The following is a 19,273-nucleotide window of genomic DNA, read 5'->3' as shown; positions in this document are numbered from 1 at the left end:
AGGGGTTATGATTGTCTTAGCATCTGACTGATCTGGATTTGATCCCTGGCACCCATATGGTCCCCAAAACCCAGCCAGGACTGACCCCTGATCAGGCTCAGAGACAGAAGTAAAACCTGACCACACCTAGATATAGACTCAAAGTCCATAAGTAAATACATAAAATGAAAGTAAACAATAGCTCTAAAAAGGTGGGATGTTCCGAAGTAGCAAAATAGAACAAATAAGTAGCTGATTTTGTGAAAGAGTTGACCTGAATGTATTTAAGAAGAAGTAAAATATCGGGTTATAGTCAATATACAATTTTAATTAAAAATTAAAGCAATTATATCCTATATATTTATTATATTTAGGTAATTTTCAATCACTTTATATCACCCAGACAAAGGTTATATTAGGAAGAGAGAATCTGCTTCTTGTGACACAGAATTTGGAAACCATCAATGGTTTGTTCAGCTTGCATAAGTCACAACTGATTGGCCGCAGTCCCTGTGGGCATGCCATTTCATCCAGACTGGACGGTTCATTAGTCATAATTACTATAACTGTACAGCAGAGACTGCAGCTTTATCTCATCATACATCTTTGATCAAGCTGCTTCCATTTCTGCTTCATCAGCATATGAGGTTACATTATTGGAATTCTTAATTTTCAATCAGTAATTAACTCAGATAATGCTTTTTATCAAATCATGTATTTGATTTTCACATTTAACATTGAGGGCCCAGATCTGACCACCATTTGACCTCTGATATTTCAAAACCCCACCTAAACAGCATGAATCATCAACCAAAATCCAGAAGGTTTTAGAGAAATTTAAACAAAGGAAAGAACTGACCTGTGTTAAAAGCATAAGATGATTGCACTTATCTAAATTGAGTCTAACCATGTTTGCTACAGCTTCTCATTAAACATTAAATTGCACACCAGAAAACACATCATACATATTTATTGTTTTTGTACTGTCACTTTCAAAAGATACATACCACAATTAGCGTTTCTCTCAAACTATAAGCTCCATAAAGAAATTTCCCATGAAGCTTGAAGACAAAGTAATGTCGAAGATTGTACAAGAAGGTTCAAGAACAGATGGGTAATAGATTTCATTAAACACTACAGCCTAACACACTTACTTTAGAAAAAAAAAAAAGGTTGCTAAAACATGGGTTCAAATTTAAAACAGTGAAAGAAACTGATGTGTCAAAAATTTTCCCTCCCAAGTTCTATTGGAGAACAATAAGGGGCTAAAAGGCCTGTCTCACTATTTTTGTGTCTCACTATTTTCATGTGCAAAATGTCCCCACTGTAGGCAGCCATGGACAATCATAACCGACAGTTACAGGCAGGCACTGAGGCTGCAAAACTCCCAGAGTAATTAGTGTTGTCTGAATGCAATGACATCTGTGTTCTCATGGTTCTCAAGACATGTCAGGCCAATAAGATGTATATGAAAAAATATGACAAGCATTGCAAATGCCCTTCTGAAAGGGCTTACACTTTGGGAAAAAGCTGAAGAAATAACACATGTCTCTTTTTGTAAGGAATATCACTAAGATTAAAAGATCTAAAAAGATACTTTGAGTTATTCATTCTTTTTGGTAACAACAAAGCATTTACTCAGAATACAGTCATGCCATATGAAAATATATGCTAAAAGTTTCTCTTTTTTCAAAACTTCCTTAATACAAGTGATCTCTGCAAGGTAAATGAATGTGCCTTCTTATAAAGAACTAGGAAGCTCACTTACATTCCTATATGTACACTCCTTGATTTATTAAATGCATATTTAAATACTAGTTCAGTAATGGATATAAAATAATTTAAAGCATGTTGCATATATATTAAATTAGGTTTTATATTCCTAAAAATACATTGTCAAACTTATTGGCTCCAAAAGCCTTTGTTTAGGCTTTGCAGATTGATGTCTATGGCTGATCTCTCTCTCTCTCTCTCTCTCTCTCTCTCTCTCTCTCTCTCTCTCTCTCTCTCTCTCTCTCTCTCTCTCTCTCACACAGTATATTGGAGTATGCACTTGCTCCAAGAAAGACATTGGTGTGTATGGCTGATCTCTCTAGCTGATCTCTCTCTCTCTCAGTATACTGGAGTATGCACTTGCTCTAAGAAACACATTCATTCTCTGTCTGTCTCTGTCTCTGTCTCTCTCTCACTCTCTCTCTCTCTCTCTCTCTCTCTCTCTCTCTCTCTCTCTCTCTCTCTCTCTCTATTTCAGTAGTACGTTGGGCATACATTTGCTCCAAAAAAGACATTAGTCATCATTAACAGAAGCACTGACACCAAATCTAAGTGCCTCTCCACAATGACCAAGTGGCAATCATCTTTCTCTTACACTGTCACTGCTGATTAGGATTTTCTTTCATAAAAATTTAATTTGTCCTCTTTTCTTCAGTTTTAATTCCTGAAAAATTATAGTATTGAAGAGATTTTATCAATACACCAAAAAAAGGGGGCAGTCCTTATAATTAACAAAATCAAGATCACAAGAGTTTCAAGTCAATTTTTTTTTATCTAACCCAACTAAAAACACAGATTAACTGAGTAATAAACAACAGGGGAAAAACAATGCCTTACAAAAGGGGGAATTTTTTTTTTCTTATTTTAAGAATCCAGAAGGCTGGGGGGCCAGAGTGAGTAAAAGTACACAACAGGGAGGGCATTTGCCTTGCAGGTGTCCAACCCATGTTTGATCCCAGTATTACAGATGGTCCCCAGAGCCCGGCAGGAATGATTCCTGATTACATAGCAAGGTATAATCCCAAAAACTCGAAGAAAAAAAAAACTGTAAACCTGAGAAATTGAAAGGATGACTAAACCAGGTTACCTGATAACATTTTTCTAAATATAATTAATAATCTCAAAGCTTCTTTAAAATTAAGATAACAGGGCCAGAGATATAGTACAGAGGGTAGAGCAGTTGCTTTGTATGCACTCTAGTTGGGTTCAATCCCCAGTACCGTTTATGTCTCCTGAGCACCACCAAAAGAGATCCCTAAAATGCTTGAGACTTGGATTTTATCCCTGATATTACAGGGGGAGGGAGAGGAATCACCACCACCAACAATTCAACAAACCAAATAAACAAGCAAAATTACGGTAATAATAAATCAATAGCCATTTTCCACTACATTTCAAATTCCTATCCTATTTCTTTCTTTTTTTTTTTTTTTAAGGGGAGAGGAATCACAGAAACTTAAAACACTTAAGAAAAGATTTAAGTCTCAGTGCACTCAGTGTGCATTAACCTGCAGTTAGTCACAGAGAGCTGAGAAGAGAAGAATCTTGGGGGTTGTGTGGGACAAATGAAAATGATTCATGTGGTCATGTAAGGTCCTCCAATGCCAGAGGACACTGGACTGAAACTCTGGTTCTGTGCAATATCACAATGTTAAACAAGATATCATGGTGAGAAGTTATTTAAGGAAGTTTCAAAAACATTTGCTTTTCTGTTTTATTTCAAACTGTTTAAAGTTTTCCCCAAAATGTAAGCATGTGATATTTTCCAAGGTTCCTGGTACAATCCAAACCCCTGCTTCTACTTCTAAATATTATCTTCTTTTTATATCAATTATGTTTGGTAAAAAAAAATAGACATCAGTTTAAATTTAAAATCTCTCCAAATTATCTCACATCCCATTTAAAACATGTACTTTTAGTGAAAGCCTGTCACACTTTAAAGTTTATAGGAACATAAATTGTATGTATTTTTAATATATATCCATATGAAAAGTTTTTAAAACAAAAAAATCAGTCAATCTTTTATTTATAAATTAAGAAGCAACCATAATTCATCAAACTTTAATCATTAAATGTTTTATTCCTGACTATTTACTGTGAAAAGTAATATAAAACGCATTTGAAGGTCAAATAGCAACCGCTTAGGGACTCATATATAACATTTACAAATGTCTCAAGTTTGTGAGTTTGTGTGTGTGTGTGTGTGTTTGTGTATGAGTCTTCAATTCAAAATTGTTCTCTTTTTTTTTTTTTTTTTTTTTGGTTTTTGGGCCACACCCAGCGGTGCTCAGCGGTTACTCCTGGCTGTCTGCTCAGAAACAGCTCCTGGCAGGCACGGGGGACCATATGGAACACCGGGATTCGAACCAACCACCTTTGGTCCTGGATTGGCTGCTTGCAAGGCAAATGCCACTGTGCTACCTCTCTGGGCCCCAATTGTTGTCCTCTTAAAAAATTTAAGAACTGATTGAAAATTCAAAATGAAGGTCCTGAGAGATGATACTGTGGGTATCATGCTGCCACTGGGGGTCCCATCCTCAGCATTCCATATGGTCCGAAATGCAAAATCAGAAACACAGAGCACACCTAGTTATGGACCAACACCTCTCAACCTCTCCCTCCACAACAACAACAACAAACAGAATGAAAGAATTTTGGATTTTGGAGAGGTAATCTCCAGCTAATTAAAAATATCAAGGATATCTTTGATTAAGTAGGAGTCTAGTCTAAAATGAAGCAAAACTATATCCTATGCTATTACAGCACAAACATCTCTAAACAATTGACCCATTTATTTCTTAACTAAGCACAAACGTTCCTTAAATGTCCAAGAGCTTAAAAGTAAACTTTACCGTTCAGAGTTGCACAGACTCATCCAATTCAAAACTTCAAAACGTACTAACATAATCCCATGACACCTTGGCTAGGTATGGTCCTCTCTCAAGTGGAGAAGTTTAGCTCTATAACTTTTACCCCTCAACTTAAGCCTCCAAGTCACTTGTCAGTTAAAGGTTGGGCGATTTATTGACTGCCTCTGGGTGCAGACTGTCAGTGCTGAAGGAAATATGAGAGAGGGTTGTCGCTACTGTTCTGGAGCTCATTGATAATGACATACCTGCCTCTGTCACCCATTACCCATACTACAAACTACTTAGACCTAACTGAAAAATCAATAGCCTACTTGCACTGGTTCCTGTGGCTGCCTCCTTTGATTGTCAGCTCCTGTCTAGGGTCAGCACTTACATGAAAGGGGCTGTGACTGCCTGATGCTTTCAGGACAACCTAACGATATGAAACTAGCCAACAGAACAGTAAATTCTGTCTCCCTGCCCTCCTCATCAATTAGGCTTTGACTAGGCTTGCCTGTAGAAACCTGACCTTTTAAGTTTAGGTGAATATGGACTAGCTGAACACACCATTGGCCTCAGCACTGAGCCAGGAAATCTACTGACATGTTAAACAAAACAGAAGGTTGTAACTGTCATAATTTGCATTGCACTTTCACGCCAACAAGGGTGTTATCAGTAGGGGCAAGCCCTGCAACACACAACTCCAGCACCCTTAAGCCACACCACTCATAAATTTTCAAGTGAAGCGAGATAAACCATAAATTCACAAACAGCGTTGCATTTCTCATCTCAAGTCTTTTAGGGTTTACACTTTGCAAAGCTACAGTGTCCATCAACAACTCTCTCGGTGGTCACCAGGCGCTCCCTGGGCATTAATGAGGGACTTCCAGGAACACCACAGAAGTAAAAAGAACTCAACTATGCCAATAGAAACACTATTTTTGAGAGAATTTGTAGTTCAACAGACAGATTGATTGATCTATATCTTGAAATGGGAACAATTAGAACTCTCTATATATTATCTTTTCCTGTTTCACTTTCCTCCCTCCAAAATCATCCACAAGCTTAGGCAAACAAGTTACTGTGTAAGTGAAAGGAGGTGTTGAAATTATTTCCTACCATGCTACTCTGATACAGAATCTTTTACAGCTTGAGAGAAAACTAAGAACATCTGTAAAATATAAGATGTTAACACTTATATGCTTGTCAGATCTTCTGATGAAAACAAGTGAAAGGCATGAGCAAGCAAGTATAAAACTTTACTTACTTTAGTGATGCCTGTTTTGAAAACCATTTCCTTGGTTGGATCTATTGTTTAATAACACAAAGTAAATATGGTAATGGTAATATGATATTTGCTCAGAGCAATATCATTTCTCCAAGGAGGTGACTAACCATCCCATTTATACAACTGTGAACTTAGACTTTTTTTGGCTTCAAGAATTAATATTTACAGAATACTTAATCTTAATAAAAATGCAAGAAATACTGAAGAGCCCATTCAATGTTCTAAGAAAAAAATTTCTGCTAATCTATGCTGTGTATATCTTTCAGCATAGTTATTCTATATATTCAAAATTTCAGCCTTTTCTTTTCACATTTTCAAGATTAAATGCCTCTCAATGATTAGTACACTCTCAGAATTGGTTCCAAGTTACTACTGAGTTGAATCTCAAAATTGTCTCCAATATATAACTTGGCATTTTCCTCTCTAAACTTAAAATACAAAACACATAACTATTTGTAAACTTATTCTCCTCTATTTTTAATTTTATTAACTTCATACACCTAAACTAGAGCAAACCTAGTTGGTTTTTTTTTTTTATTGAAAACCTAGTTTTTACAGATGATTTCTAACTTGAAACCAATATGAATATTAATGACAACTTTAACATGCCATGGTAGAAAATTGCAAATTTTTACAGTTAAAAGAGAGAAAAAAATTGTAATCCATTTTCTTATTTAACTACGGACAAAAGAGGAAAAAGAAATCAAGGGTACTTGATCAAAGTGACTTGTTTTTTATTTAAAACAGGACAAAAATTCCGGCTTGGTTGTTGTTGTTGTTTTTAAACCATACTGTCTTCATTTTTCCTATCTACTCAGGTAAGTTGCTTGACATCAACTACCTTTCATTTAAAAAACACACACACAACAACTTTACACAATTCATCTCTAATTGATATTACAATTTTTAGAAAGTTTTAACTAGTTTGCAGAAAAGATTAGATGATTTGTACAGTATTTAGCCAGCAGGGTACTATAGAATAAATAACTATTAGAAACTCCAAGTACGCATGGCTAGAGTTCTTTATTTATCTAATATGATGATGAACTATGCATCTGGTCGCCTTCCAGGCCCTATGTGTGCACCTATCTGATAGCAAAGTGAAAGAGCATGGATAGTGTCTGGTCCCAGCAAACAAATCATTTGGAAACAGTCACAGCCGTAGATCAAAGATTTTTCACTCTGCACTGATTTAAACTTACTAGGCCAGGTTGTAGTCTACAGGCAAAAGCAGTCAGAAAATAAGAGAATGGCTCTTTAGCATCCAAAGATAATAAGAGAAGATAGAAAAGCAAAATTCAGAAGAGAAACAGACTGGCAGAACCTTGATATACATAGGCCAAGACAGTTGGTTTATATCCTAGCTTTATTTCAACTGATTAAGGGAAAAGTTTCCATTCCTTAGATCATCAAATATTATTTTATTTATAGCACACATATGTCTTTTTAATCATAGTTTAGAACAAATAAAGTATTTTGTTGTTGTTTAACCACACAAGGAATCAGGGAAACCTCTCAGCATATCATTTTTACTCCAATTAACAATGTAGAAAGAGGGGCTGGAGAGGTGGCGCTAGAGATAAGGTGTCTGCCTTTCAAGTGCTAGCCAAGGAAGGACTGCGGTTCGATCCCCCAGCGTCCCATATGGTCCCCCCAAGCCAGGGGCAATTTCTGAGCACTTAGTCAGGAGTAACCCCTGAGCATCAAACAGGTGTGGCCCGAAAAAAAATGTAGAAAAATTTTTTTTAACATTTTCATTAATAAAACACAAAGTCCATTAAAATTTACCTATAATCTTAGAAGACTGATAGACAGATGCCAAATTAGTACTGCTATTACTAATAGTACAGATGGAGTGCCATAGCACCAGTGTACTTTAAAAATAAATCAAGATGTTTTAAGAAGACTAGTTTTTGTATAATAAAAACCTATCCATCCATACAGTATGCATGCTCAAAGATATGTTTTAAATATAGGTCCAAAATAATGTTTCTGACTTGAAAAAATACAAAATGCAATGCCAAATCTACTTTTAACTAAGTACAGCTCACCACCAGTATAATCTACATCCCTAATCTCATTCATCTGTTTCTTAAATATCCGGACTGATCACAAGGAAAACTACAAATGGGATAAATACAAAAAGGGATGATATAAGATTCCAAGACATAGTCTATACACGAGTCAGTAGTATTATCTTATTAAATTAAAGTGATCACACCTTTAAAAGCCATAAAATTTGATGTCACAAAGTAAAGTAAAAGCAAAAGTTTTGTTTCTTATCAAGTTCAATAATTACTAACCCTGATCTTCATCTCTGTTTTCTAGGATTGATATTTAAAGACCCATAAGATCTGGGTCTAGAAGGAAGAGACACAAATAATAATAATAATCATTCCTTATATTGATAAAGGCTGTACATACTAAAAGAACCATTTACCTTGTTGAAGAGTTTCGTGCTTTACAAAACTCAAAGTTAATTGACAGAGAAAATTTGATGTTTACCTCAGAACGTTAAAAAGTTCAAACTATAAAAAAAAAGGGGGGGAAAAACTAATCACAGGCAAGAAAGGTAATCTTCTTGTAACTTTTCAGAACAATTCCTGGACTATAAAAGATGTCACTGCGGGACCGGGCGGTGGCGCTAAAGGTAAGGTGCCTGCCTTGCCTGCGCTAGCCTTGGACGGACCGCGGTTCGATCCCCCGGTGTCCCATATGGTCCCACAAGCCAGGAGCAACTTCTGAGCACATAGCCAGGAGTAACCCCTGAGCGTTACCGGGTGTGGCCCAAAAACCAAAAAAAAAAAAAAAAAAAAAAAAAAAAAAAAAGATGTCACTGCTACAACTCAGAAATATCTATATTTAAGATAAGCAAAAACAAAATGATTTTCAGATGTACTTTTAAACAAATGAGACTATCAAAAATTCAACACAATACCTTTAAAAATCTTGTAGAACTAACTTACTTTCTTACCAATTTATATTCTAACTCAAAAAACATAATAATATTTACTTTACAATGAGATTAAATGTTACTTTTGCCCATTTCCTTGAATAAAAATTCTTCTATTTTAATTTTCGTTAAGTCAAATTATGTATAACTTAATAGGATGCTCATATAAACAGTTACTATTCTTCTTGGGAGAAAATAAAAACAGGCATGATACTCTCAATTTTTTTCATGCTATTAAATAATACAAGAATTAGACTTGTAAAAGTTTGATAGGTATAAACATAACTAATCATTTATATTATCCAAGGCAATCCAAACAAACTTTAAAAGGTCCAGAAAACAATACGCAAAGAAGAGACAGCATTTCTTTTCTTTACACTTTAACAAGTTCATTATGCAAAACTAAAAGCACAGGAGAAACTAGAACTCTGGGTGAAGGGGGTGCTTAAACTATTTTGTGGGAGGATAAAAATCTTGCTTCAGCAACATGACTGACCATTTAAAATTAATAGGCACTGCAGTGAACTGTTCAAAGCAAACATTCAATTACTGATTATCCTCTGGATTGATTCCAGAATAATAATAATCCATAGCTTAAAAACAATCTCAGTGACACGCAGGTATTTTGGAAACTTAGATCACTTGAGAGACAATAGGTTTTATTTTGACATATAATACAATATGAATAGTATAACCCTGATAAATGTTGTCCAAACTTCATACACATATTCTTAGAAATGCCTTAACAAAATTTCATCCATTAATTGAAAAATTGCATGTGGATTACTTAATTTTCTGTTCTTACTGGAGTAGAGTTAAAATTAAAAAATTTAAGAAGTGTTTGTTTCTCCATTTATATTTTGACTGAAAAAGGACCTCTTTTTTAAGAAATCAAATACTGCTATAAATGTATTGAATGATAAAGTAAATAATATAAAAATGCTCTAAATATTCATCAACCAAGAAGAGTTTCAAAGCTAAACTTTAAAGGATAAGAAAACAGATAAACATGTGGCCTTTGGGGGGCTGGAATAAATACCACATATACAAATCCTTCAGAGAGGTCTATTTTTTTCCAAGTCAACAATATGATGAATTTTGTGAACTTTTCTAAAATATTTTCCAGGAAAGACTATCTAAAACTCATATAGTCTTTAGTAAAGGTTACTGAAATACTGCATGCTATCTCTACACATATTAAAATGGGTGTCTTTTTAGTCCTGGTGATATAAAATTTTAAAAAGCACTGAAAATTAATTCAATAAATGCATTTCTAAATAAAGATCAGCAAAACTATAAAGCAGTTTAAGGGCTCTGTGTTCTCTGGCAATGTAAACAAGATTATAACTGTCAGACAGACAGAAGCACTGACTTTACCCATTACTTTGGTTTTACTCCTAAGAAACATACATGGACTACTGACTTGTTTCTTTTCGAATATATACATTCCCTCCAATTCCCTCCAGCTTCACAGCAGTGCAGGAATGTAGAAAAATGACAATCAAAAAGCATTAGTTTTGTTTTCTCTCATACTGTTTCCCAATAAATGTAAGATAAGGTTCTTTCCCAAAGCACTTAGGTCAAGGCTATTTACATCGATTTCTGAAGAAAAAATTCTGAGAATAAACATTTTTTGAAAAATTAAGAACTGCATTACCTTATGTTAGCAGCATTCATTAATTCAGCTTCTAATTTAAAATATAAGAAGTCCTCAGATGAAAACATTCCAATTTTCTTTTGAATAAGATATTTGTCTATTTTTATAAAATTATATAAAGAGTTAAATTTTTTGATTCCCAAGCCTCTGTTCATACTTGTTTCACTGTGAGAGAAAGTTTAATTAATAATTAAAATTTGGATCATGAGTAAGAAAAATTGAATGCAGTGTGTAATTTGAAGCTTAAAACACCATATTTTTTTTAAACGCATACTAGTTTAACTGCTACAATTTGATTCTATTTTTAATGGGTAATTTTTCAGACTAACATTTAAACACACCTATTTTAGCCAACTAATAACATGTCCACTCCAATATTCCCATCTCCGCCCTCATAAAAGGTTCCCACCCCATGTGATGTTGATGAAGTTACATAGAGAAAGCCTAGAGAGGTCTGAAGGTTAAGGACTACCATGAGAAACCCAAGAGAAAATTCACTCCCCACAATAAACGTGGTGCTCTTTTTAGGAACCTCTGCAGCCAGCCCAACATCCTGGGTCTGGGCAGAAGCTGCTGGTGTTGGCACTGCCTAAACCAAACAAACAAGATGTTTAACAGTCAAATAAAATGTCCTGCAGCCTCCCTAATGAATTTGTCAAGGACCATCAGATTTCGCCCCCCTCTTTTGCCTCATTAACTCAAGTATGATGAGACGGATTATAACAAGAGAATACAGATCAATTGGTCCAGGGGCTTGAAGTGGCTTTTAGCCTCTCGAGTTTCTTTCTCTCCCTCAGTCTCCTTTAATAGAATACGGTATCTCCTGCCGAAGGGGCTGCCACTTCGTTTTAATACACCACCAAGGAGCTGCTGATGGACTTCTATACTAACATACATAAAAGCAGAGGTGACAGGGGCTCTTCATTTACAGCCTCCGTGGATGCCTTTTCCCCCTTCAATTATTCAGTCGGGGGAAAGCGCGGGTCCGAGCCAGCAGAAGCGGCTCCAGGGTCGGCGGCGGCCCCGGGACGCGGTGGGGGCGGGGAGGGAGCCGGCGAGGGGAGCACTATTTGCTGGAAGTGTTTAAGTTTATTGCTCGAATGATGTTTCTAATTAGTACCGCGGCAATAAATTAAAGTCGCCTTTGTTTAACTGATTTATTATTTACTAGGGCATCTACCTTAGACAGGATAAATTGGTAATGAATTGTTTTTAAATCAAAACACTTGTAATATCTTATCGTCCTTCCGCCTTGGGATGGAAAAGTGGAGAAAAGCGGCGACCGGGGACTAGGAAATATCTCCGGGATCCCTAGAGCCTAGAGGAGGGGAGTGTTGGGGTGTCCGAGAAAGGGTCTGGAGGACCCCGGAGAGAAGAGCGAGGATCTGCGGGGCCCGGTCGCCGAGGGCGGATGCCGGCCGTCCCCCGCGGGACTTTCGGCCGCGCTCAGTCCCCTGGGCGGCGCGGGACCGCCATCCCCGGGACGACGCGGCGGCGGCCACCTGGAGGGCCAGGCGGGAAAGGCCCCCTGGGGCCCGGCCGCCAGTCTCCGCCCCGTCCCGGCTCCCGGGGGCAGCGGCTTCCCCCCCGGCCGACGCTCCGCTCCAGGCTACGGAGAGTCGCGCCAGCCCAACACGACTTCCCAGAGCGCCAAGGCCACCGCGCCGGGGACGGCCGCACTGCAGTCCCACAAGGCGAAGGCGTGGCGGCTCCTGCGGGCCCTGGTGCCTCCAAAGAATCGGAGGTGCAGGGGACACCCCGAGAGTGAGGCCCGGGGCCAAGGGGCTCACGTTGGGGCAAGCATTGCCTGCCCGCGCCGCAGCAAGTCTACTCCGACTCTTCTTCCCCACTCCCAGCCAACGAAATCCTAAGCAATCCATGCAACTTTTTTTTTTTTTTTTTTTTTTTAAAGAAAAATGGGCCAAATGGTTCCTTGGCTAGGGATTTATGGCAACCCGCGCGAAGGTGTGACAGAACAGCTTTGGTCCCCAGCAGGCAGGAAAGAATCAAGAGGTCCAAGTTTCTGATGTCAAACAGACCTAGAAGAATGAGCGCTCCCTAAGCAACGGAGATGATGTTCACCTGGTCCACTGGAATCGGGAAGTCTAACCCTTTCGAGGGGCTGCGCAAAGCGCCTGCCAGGTTGTTTTTTTTTTGGGGGGGTGGGGGGGTAAAAGAACTCTTAACAAGTCTGCACCAATGGCTCCACAAATTTTTATTCTCAGAATATCATTGGAGAATCTGACGTTTAAAGAAAATAAAACAAACAATAACTTAGGTTTCTCTGGTAAAAGACGCAGGACTCAGACACCTGAAATTCCAGCAGAAATTATTCGCTATTAAGGAATATCAGGTAATAAGTAACTCTTATAGTTCCTCCCTCCAACCAAGATTACTAAAAGGCTACAATGGCTATACTTGTGAAGATAATACATATACTAAAAGCACAGGCATGAGTTTCATTGAAATGCCAAGGGAGGAGTGAAGCCATCTGTGTAATCAATAACAGGATAGTTATAGATTTTTTTTCTAGCAGTGAAGTCTTTTAAAAGCAAGAGTCAATTATAAAAATAAAATCATTTTAGAAGTGTAATTCTGTACGGCCAGAGAATATATTCTAAATTAGATATACATTAACATTTTAAGGAAGCTTTAACTTAAATTTACATTTTCTTTGCTTTGTGTTTACTAAGCTTACAAAACAATTTTCGTGGTTTCTTTCCGTCTAAAAGCATACCCTGCAAAAGCTATTAAAAGGCACCATCTCACATCTTTAACATATTTCCCAATAGCTAGCATGAATTAGTATATTTGAATCTTAATTATGAAGTAATTATCAAACAAGGTGTCTGCACAATTTTCTCTGCCACATTTCCCCCCAGCATATGGAACTTGATGAAAGGAAATTTATGGCAATAAACCTTCACCCACAGCCACTCCAGCACCACCTCACACACAGCGGTGCACATCCCAGCAATTGCTCGGACTCTGGGTAACAATGGAGAGGGAGGGTAAGAGAAGGAAGATTTTGTGGGAGGAGAAAGTCTGGAAAAAATATAGACACTTCCCTAGACTTTCCTTCCTCCACCCATTTCCTTTTGCCTCCAAGCAAAAGTAATTCTGTGAGCTTTGGCACCTTCCTCCTTATACTGATAGGGAAAGAAAGAAGTAAAATAGCACAGCTAATCTTCCAGAGCAATCCCAGCCAGGAGCAGAAGGGCCCTTCTATACCCCCTTCCAGCAACTGACAAGAGAGGAGGGTCAAGGCGAAATGGCCAGTGAGCCTTCGACTGCTACTATCTCCTCCTATTTTCTTACTTCTCCCTCTACCCCCTTTTCTTTATCAAGTGCAGCGGTGGCGGCTACTGTCCGCCAAGCCAAGCGTGCCTGTCTTCTCTCCAGGATTGGCTAAATCACTGACAGCTCGAGAGCGATTGTAGGAGCGCTGGCTCCACCCCCCTCATGATGGCCCTGAACCATTCATAAACTAAATGAGAGAGAGAGAGAGAGAGAGAGAGAGAGAGAGAGAGAGAGAGAGAGAGAGAGAGAGAGAGAGAGAGAGAGAGAGAGAGAAGAGAAGAGAAGAGAAGAGAAGAGAGAGGGGAGAGGGGAGAGAGAGGAGAGAGAGAGGAGAGAGAGGAGAGAGAGGAGAGGAGAGGAGAGAGGGGTGGGGGCGGCAGGAGGATAGCTAGGAAGGGGTGAGGGAGGAAAAGAGAAAGATTAGTAAGGGAGAGGGAGAAAAGAGAGACCTCAGAGGAGAAAGGAGAGGAGAGGAGGGGAGAGACGACTCAGAAAGTGGAATCTGCACGAGCAACCTCAAGGGGGAGGAGAAGAAAAACTCTCGAATCCTCATATCCAAGACCCAGATGCAACGCAAGCCACGACTTCGCCACACCAGAGCAGGATTCGCGCGGGCCAAAAACAGTGGCCGCAGAGCAGAAATGCGTATCAGACAACTTCAAGCGGTTTGCACCTCGAGCTAGACTCAAAGGAAGGACCCAGCCGGTTGGTTCCAAGCAAGGCCTCCAGCAGGAGAAAAGGCCTTGGCCCCAGACACCCCGAGAGAGACGGAGACCCGCGCTGGCTGGCAGACCGCGGAGTTCAGCGGGGCTCACAGGACATCCATTCCCTGCTTCACCTCTCACCGGGGAGGGGAGGCGAAAGCGCTCACCTACCCGCGCCGAGAAGTTTCAGAAGGAATCGCTGAATGTTTCACTTTTCTTTCTCAATTGACTTTAGACCTTAGCAGCCCTCATTCCCAGATTTCGGGACGATCTCCACTCCACAGTCGACGTCTGAGCCTCACCTCCGGGTAATCTAATCTTTTCCCCCTGCGCCTGCCCTCACCGTCCCCTTCACACTCATCTCTCCTGCGCACGTCTGTCTGCTTTTAGCCGGGAGAAGGCAAAAACCGACTGGGCAGGTACTTTTCTTTCGTTCGTTCTTTCTTTTCTTTTTTTTTCTCTCTCTCCCGCAAAGATCACTTCTTGTAGTTATTTGTGGCGGCGGTCATCGGTCTTCCTTCCCGGCTTCCGAAAGGCTTCGGAGGGCAGCCGCCGGGCCAGCCCAGGTGGAAAGAGCCGGAGCCAAAGTGGGGCTCCGGGCGAGCGCAGCGCCTCTTTCGCGAGCCGCAGGGCCACCACCAGCGCCTGAGCCTTGGATCCCTCAACGTACTGCGAGACGCCGGTGTACAGCCCGGACCTGTGCCCCAACATGATCGCCGCCCAGGCCAAGCTGGTCTACCAGCTCAATAAGTACTACACCGAGCGCTGCCAGGCTCGCAAGGCGGCCATCGCCAAGACCATCCGAGAGGTCTGCAAGGTGGTGTCGGACGTCCTCAAGGAGGTGGAGGTGCAGGAGCCTCGCTTCATCAGCTCCCTGAGCGAGATCGACGCCCGCTACGAGGGGCTGGAGGTCATCTCCCCAACGGAGTTCGAGGTGGTGCTCTACCTCAATCAGATGGGCGTCTTCAACTTCGTGGACGACGGCTCGCTGCCCGGCTGCGCGGTGCTCAAGCTGAGTGACGGGCGCAAGCGGAGCATGTCCCTGTGGGTCGAGTTCATAACCGCGTCCGGCTACCTCTCGGCGCGCAAGATCCGCTCCCGCTTCCAGACGCTGGTGGCACAAGCAGTGGACAAATGCAGCTACCGGGACGTGGTCAAGATGATCGCCGACACCAGCGAGGTCAAGCTGCGCATCAGGGAGCGCTACGTGGTGCAGATCACGCCCGCGTTCAAGTGCACCGGCATCTGGCCCCGCAGCGCGGCTCAGTGGCCTATGCCTCACATCCCCTGGCCAGGCCCCAACCGGGTGGCCGAGGTCAAGGCCGAAGGGTTCAACTTGCTCTCCAAGGAGTGCTACTCGCTGACCGGCAAGCAGAGCTCGGCCGAGAGCGACGCGTGGGTGCTGCAATTCGGGGAGGCGGAGAACCGCCTGCTGATGGGCGGCTGCCGGAATAAGTGTCTCTCGGTGCTCAAGACGTTGCGGGACCGCCACCTGGAGCTGCCGGGCCAGCCGCTCAACAACTACCACATGAAGACGCTGCTGCTGTACGAGTGCGAGAAACACCCGCGGGAAACGGACTGGGACGAGGCGTGCCTGGGGGACCGGCTCAATGGCATCCTGTTGCAGCTCATCTCCTGCCTGCAGTGCCGCCGCTGCCCGCACTACTTTCTGCCCAACCTCGACCTCTTCCAGGGCAAGCCCCACTCTGCCCTGGAGAGCGCTGCCAAGCAGACCTGGAGGCTGGCCAGGGAAATCCTCACCAATCCCAAAAGCCTGGACAAACTATAGGGTGCCAGGGGCAGCTCGGGAAGCAACGCGGCTTGGGGATGCTCTGGGTCACGGCACGCCCGCCGGCCCGCCCGCCTGCTGCCTGCAAGGCACCACCAACTGCGGAACTGGGCAGGGGACCCAAACTTTTGTGTGAGGCACCAGAAAGAGGCACCGGGCAGAAGACGTTCCCTGGACACCCAGAGCCAACAAAGCAACCCTAGTCACAGCCTTGCACAAAAGTGATTGTTTTCTTCCAGACAATGTGAATTTAAAAGATCACAGAAAAGAAGCAATCGGGCTTTGCCACCACAAAATGAAACCCAAGGTACATTTTCAAATCAATGTATAATAGTTTCTATCCTTTCCCCTCTTTTCTCCTCTTCCCTCTGCCCCTCTCCCCTCAACTATCTCCCTTCCCTTTTCTGTTGTTCTTTCCCTCCATCTGGTCCTCCTTCTCCCTCCTTTTCCTTTCCTCTCCTTCCCCCCCCCACAATTATTTCATTTTGTTTTGAGTTGCCTGAATATTGTCACCAAGTGAAAAAAAAGTATTTAATTATATGTAAAATTTTCTCTTTTAAAAAAGTTTTGCTGATGTTAAATGTATCTCAGTGCCAATGTCAGACCTTGCTCTCCCTCTCTTGCACCTTTCCCCTCACCCTAAGCAGTCTTGTTGGAACAGTAATAAAAATATTACTTTGCATTGTAATGGACTGTTTGTGAATTGTTCTTAATGAATGCAGGTGAGTCTCAATTTATTATTTACAATGTTAAAGATAAGTGGTGAACTATTTTGAGCTAAATGCAAGAAGATTCCATTTTAACTCTTATTTGCAAAATTTATAAACTCAATACATACTGTAAATTTAATCAATACAAACTCCTACAAAGATAATTACAGAGTAACATTAATTTTATCCACTATACTGTACTCATTCTAGTGATTTAAACTAAATTATATCTTATGATTGAAAAACAATCATACTTTGCATCAGAACATATTTAGAATAGAAAATAGTTCAAAATTCTGTAAGAGGTTTGCTTCTAATGAAATTTCCAAAACCCCGTGAATTTGAAATACAGAGAAAATGCTAGTTTTTTCTGAATAGTTAATATGACCAATTGATTTCTCTTCAATCATTTGTATTATTCAATGTTTAAATAAAAAGTTAATACTTAAATGATTCATACTTAAAAAAGAATAAATTTATTATAGCACTATTTTCTCCAGCAATTAATATTTTTCTCCAGCAAATAATCATAATCAGATTTACAAATTATTTCAGTCCTTTAAATGGTTTAATTATAAATACCATACTATGTCATTTTTAAATAAAATTCTCATTATTTTGAAGCTTTTTATAGAAAATTTAAATAAAAAGTCCTGATATACCTATAACCAAAGAAAATATACTGCATAGAGAATTTACATAAAGGAGAAGTCTGTTCTGTCTTGCTTTGCTCTGCCTTTTTGAAGGACTTATTTCAGTGTTACAACTTTAACAAAAAAGTGTTTTAATATAAAAAAATAGCATTAAAACATGAAATAGTAAACTGAAAGTATCCCAAAAGAACTGGTCAATCTTGAAGTTGAAGACAATATACTCCCTGAGATCTGTTAATGTCAGATATAGTTACAGAATGTATAAGATGTTTACCTCTATGTCTTACAATTTAAGGTTGAATTCACTTTATTATTTTATTGAGAAAACCCATGACTGAGAGACCCAGAGAAACAGGTTTTAAGCAATTTTAAGAATCAGAGAAAGAAATCTGAGGAGGGAAGTAAGGAAGAATGAGGGGCAGAGAGCAGAGATGGCTGAAACAAGGACTCTCTCCTCAGGGGCCTGAGACTGGGTCATGGACAAAGTAGAAGTTTGTGAGTTAAAAATTCACAACTTTAATGAAGTTGTGAGATAACCTGGCAAAACTTCCCTCAGCAAAAACAGCTCTGTCAGAAAGAGTAAGTTCTAAAATTATCTCTGCTCCTCCAGCTTCGATATTTTTCTGGTCTCTCTTGCAGTACATATAAAACTAAGTCTGTACTATAAATGAGTCAGAATAATATTCTAATATTTTAAATAATAAAATAGATTTTATTTTTAAGGAATTTTGCCTTTTAAGACCATTTCCAAGGCAAGTAATAGGTAATTATAAAGAAATGATTTAGGAGTACAATATTTAATTTAAAAGATAAAAAAATGGTTATGTTTAAAATGACCATCTTTTCCACTCACAAAAACATCTACATGACATTAGTTATCACCCATCAATTGACTCAGAAAAAAACGTTTTGAGGTCTTGACCAAAAGCAAAAAAAATTTTTTCCCCATTCAACTATACTTTCCTTTATATTCAATGTGGTTATCACCAACATAAAAGAATTACTACAATAACATAGGTGCTCTTCCAATTATAAAATACCTGACAGCATCAACTTCTACACCAAGTAAAGATTTCAATAATTAGCTTAAAATACTCGAAGAATATAAACTTGCATGTTTCGTTTTCTGTAACATTAGGCAGGTTGCAGTAATACAAGAAAACTTTGGTGATGAGGCTAAAGGATTCCTGTGACACATAGCAAGAAAGAAAATTAATTTAATGATGTGGCACAGAATTAGATCAGAAAAATACTTCACAAAAAGTGCAAATAACTTCAAAGAGCCTAATTACAAAGATTGAGAGGTTCTAAGATTGAAAACAATTCATCAGATGTTTTTAATGTTAAATTACATTTTTAGATTTCAAGCCATATATGTCTAAAATAATAGAATACTCTGCTTATTTTTCAACCTCTAAAATATCAGAATCATGATGAACTATAGACTTTATTGTTGGTTATCTTTCTTTTTCATAAAAACTAAAATACATTTTCAGACAATTCAATTGTGTAATAAAGTAAATGTTCTAGTTATATTAATTTCTGGATAAAAGTTTTCTCTACATGGGATTAGCTGAATTATCAAGCTTACAATCATCAGTTCCACCATAGCCTTCCT

At 39.7% G+C, this 19,273-nt stretch overlaps 2 protein-coding genes across 3 annotated transcripts in view; one reads left to right on the top strand and one right to left on the bottom strand.

The window, feature by feature from the left end:
- The window catches only part of LRBA (LPS responsive beige-like anchor protein), a 662,022-nt gene that overhangs the window by 246,270 nt on the left and 396,479 nt on the right, over nucleotides 1-19,273 (bottom strand). The window lies entirely within an intron of this gene.
- MAB21L2 (mab-21 like 2) lies at nucleotides 14,220-16,980 on the top strand. Its single transcript, XM_049770106.1, has one exon. The coding sequence runs from the start codon at nucleotides 15,213-15,215 to the stop codon at nucleotides 16,290-16,292; it is 1,080 nt and encodes a 359-aa protein (XP_049626063.1). The 5' UTR covers nucleotides 14,220-15,212; the 3' UTR covers nucleotides 16,293-16,980.

Source organism: Suncus etruscus, chromosome 3 (genome assembly GCF_024139225.1).
Source record: "Suncus etruscus isolate mSunEtr1 chromosome 3, mSunEtr1.pri.cur, whole genome shotgun sequence".
Taxonomy (NCBI): domain Eukaryota; kingdom Metazoa; phylum Chordata; class Mammalia; order Eulipotyphla; family Soricidae; genus Suncus; species Suncus etruscus.
The sequence above is the reverse complement of the archived record's forward strand: the minus strand, read 5'-3'. Positions and strand labels throughout refer to the sequence as shown.

Coding starts and splice junctions, on each gene's coding strand:
- MAB21L2 (XM_049770106.1), top strand. CDS start 15,213: ATGATCGCCGCCCAGGCCAAGCTGGTCTACCAGCTCAATAAGTACTAC.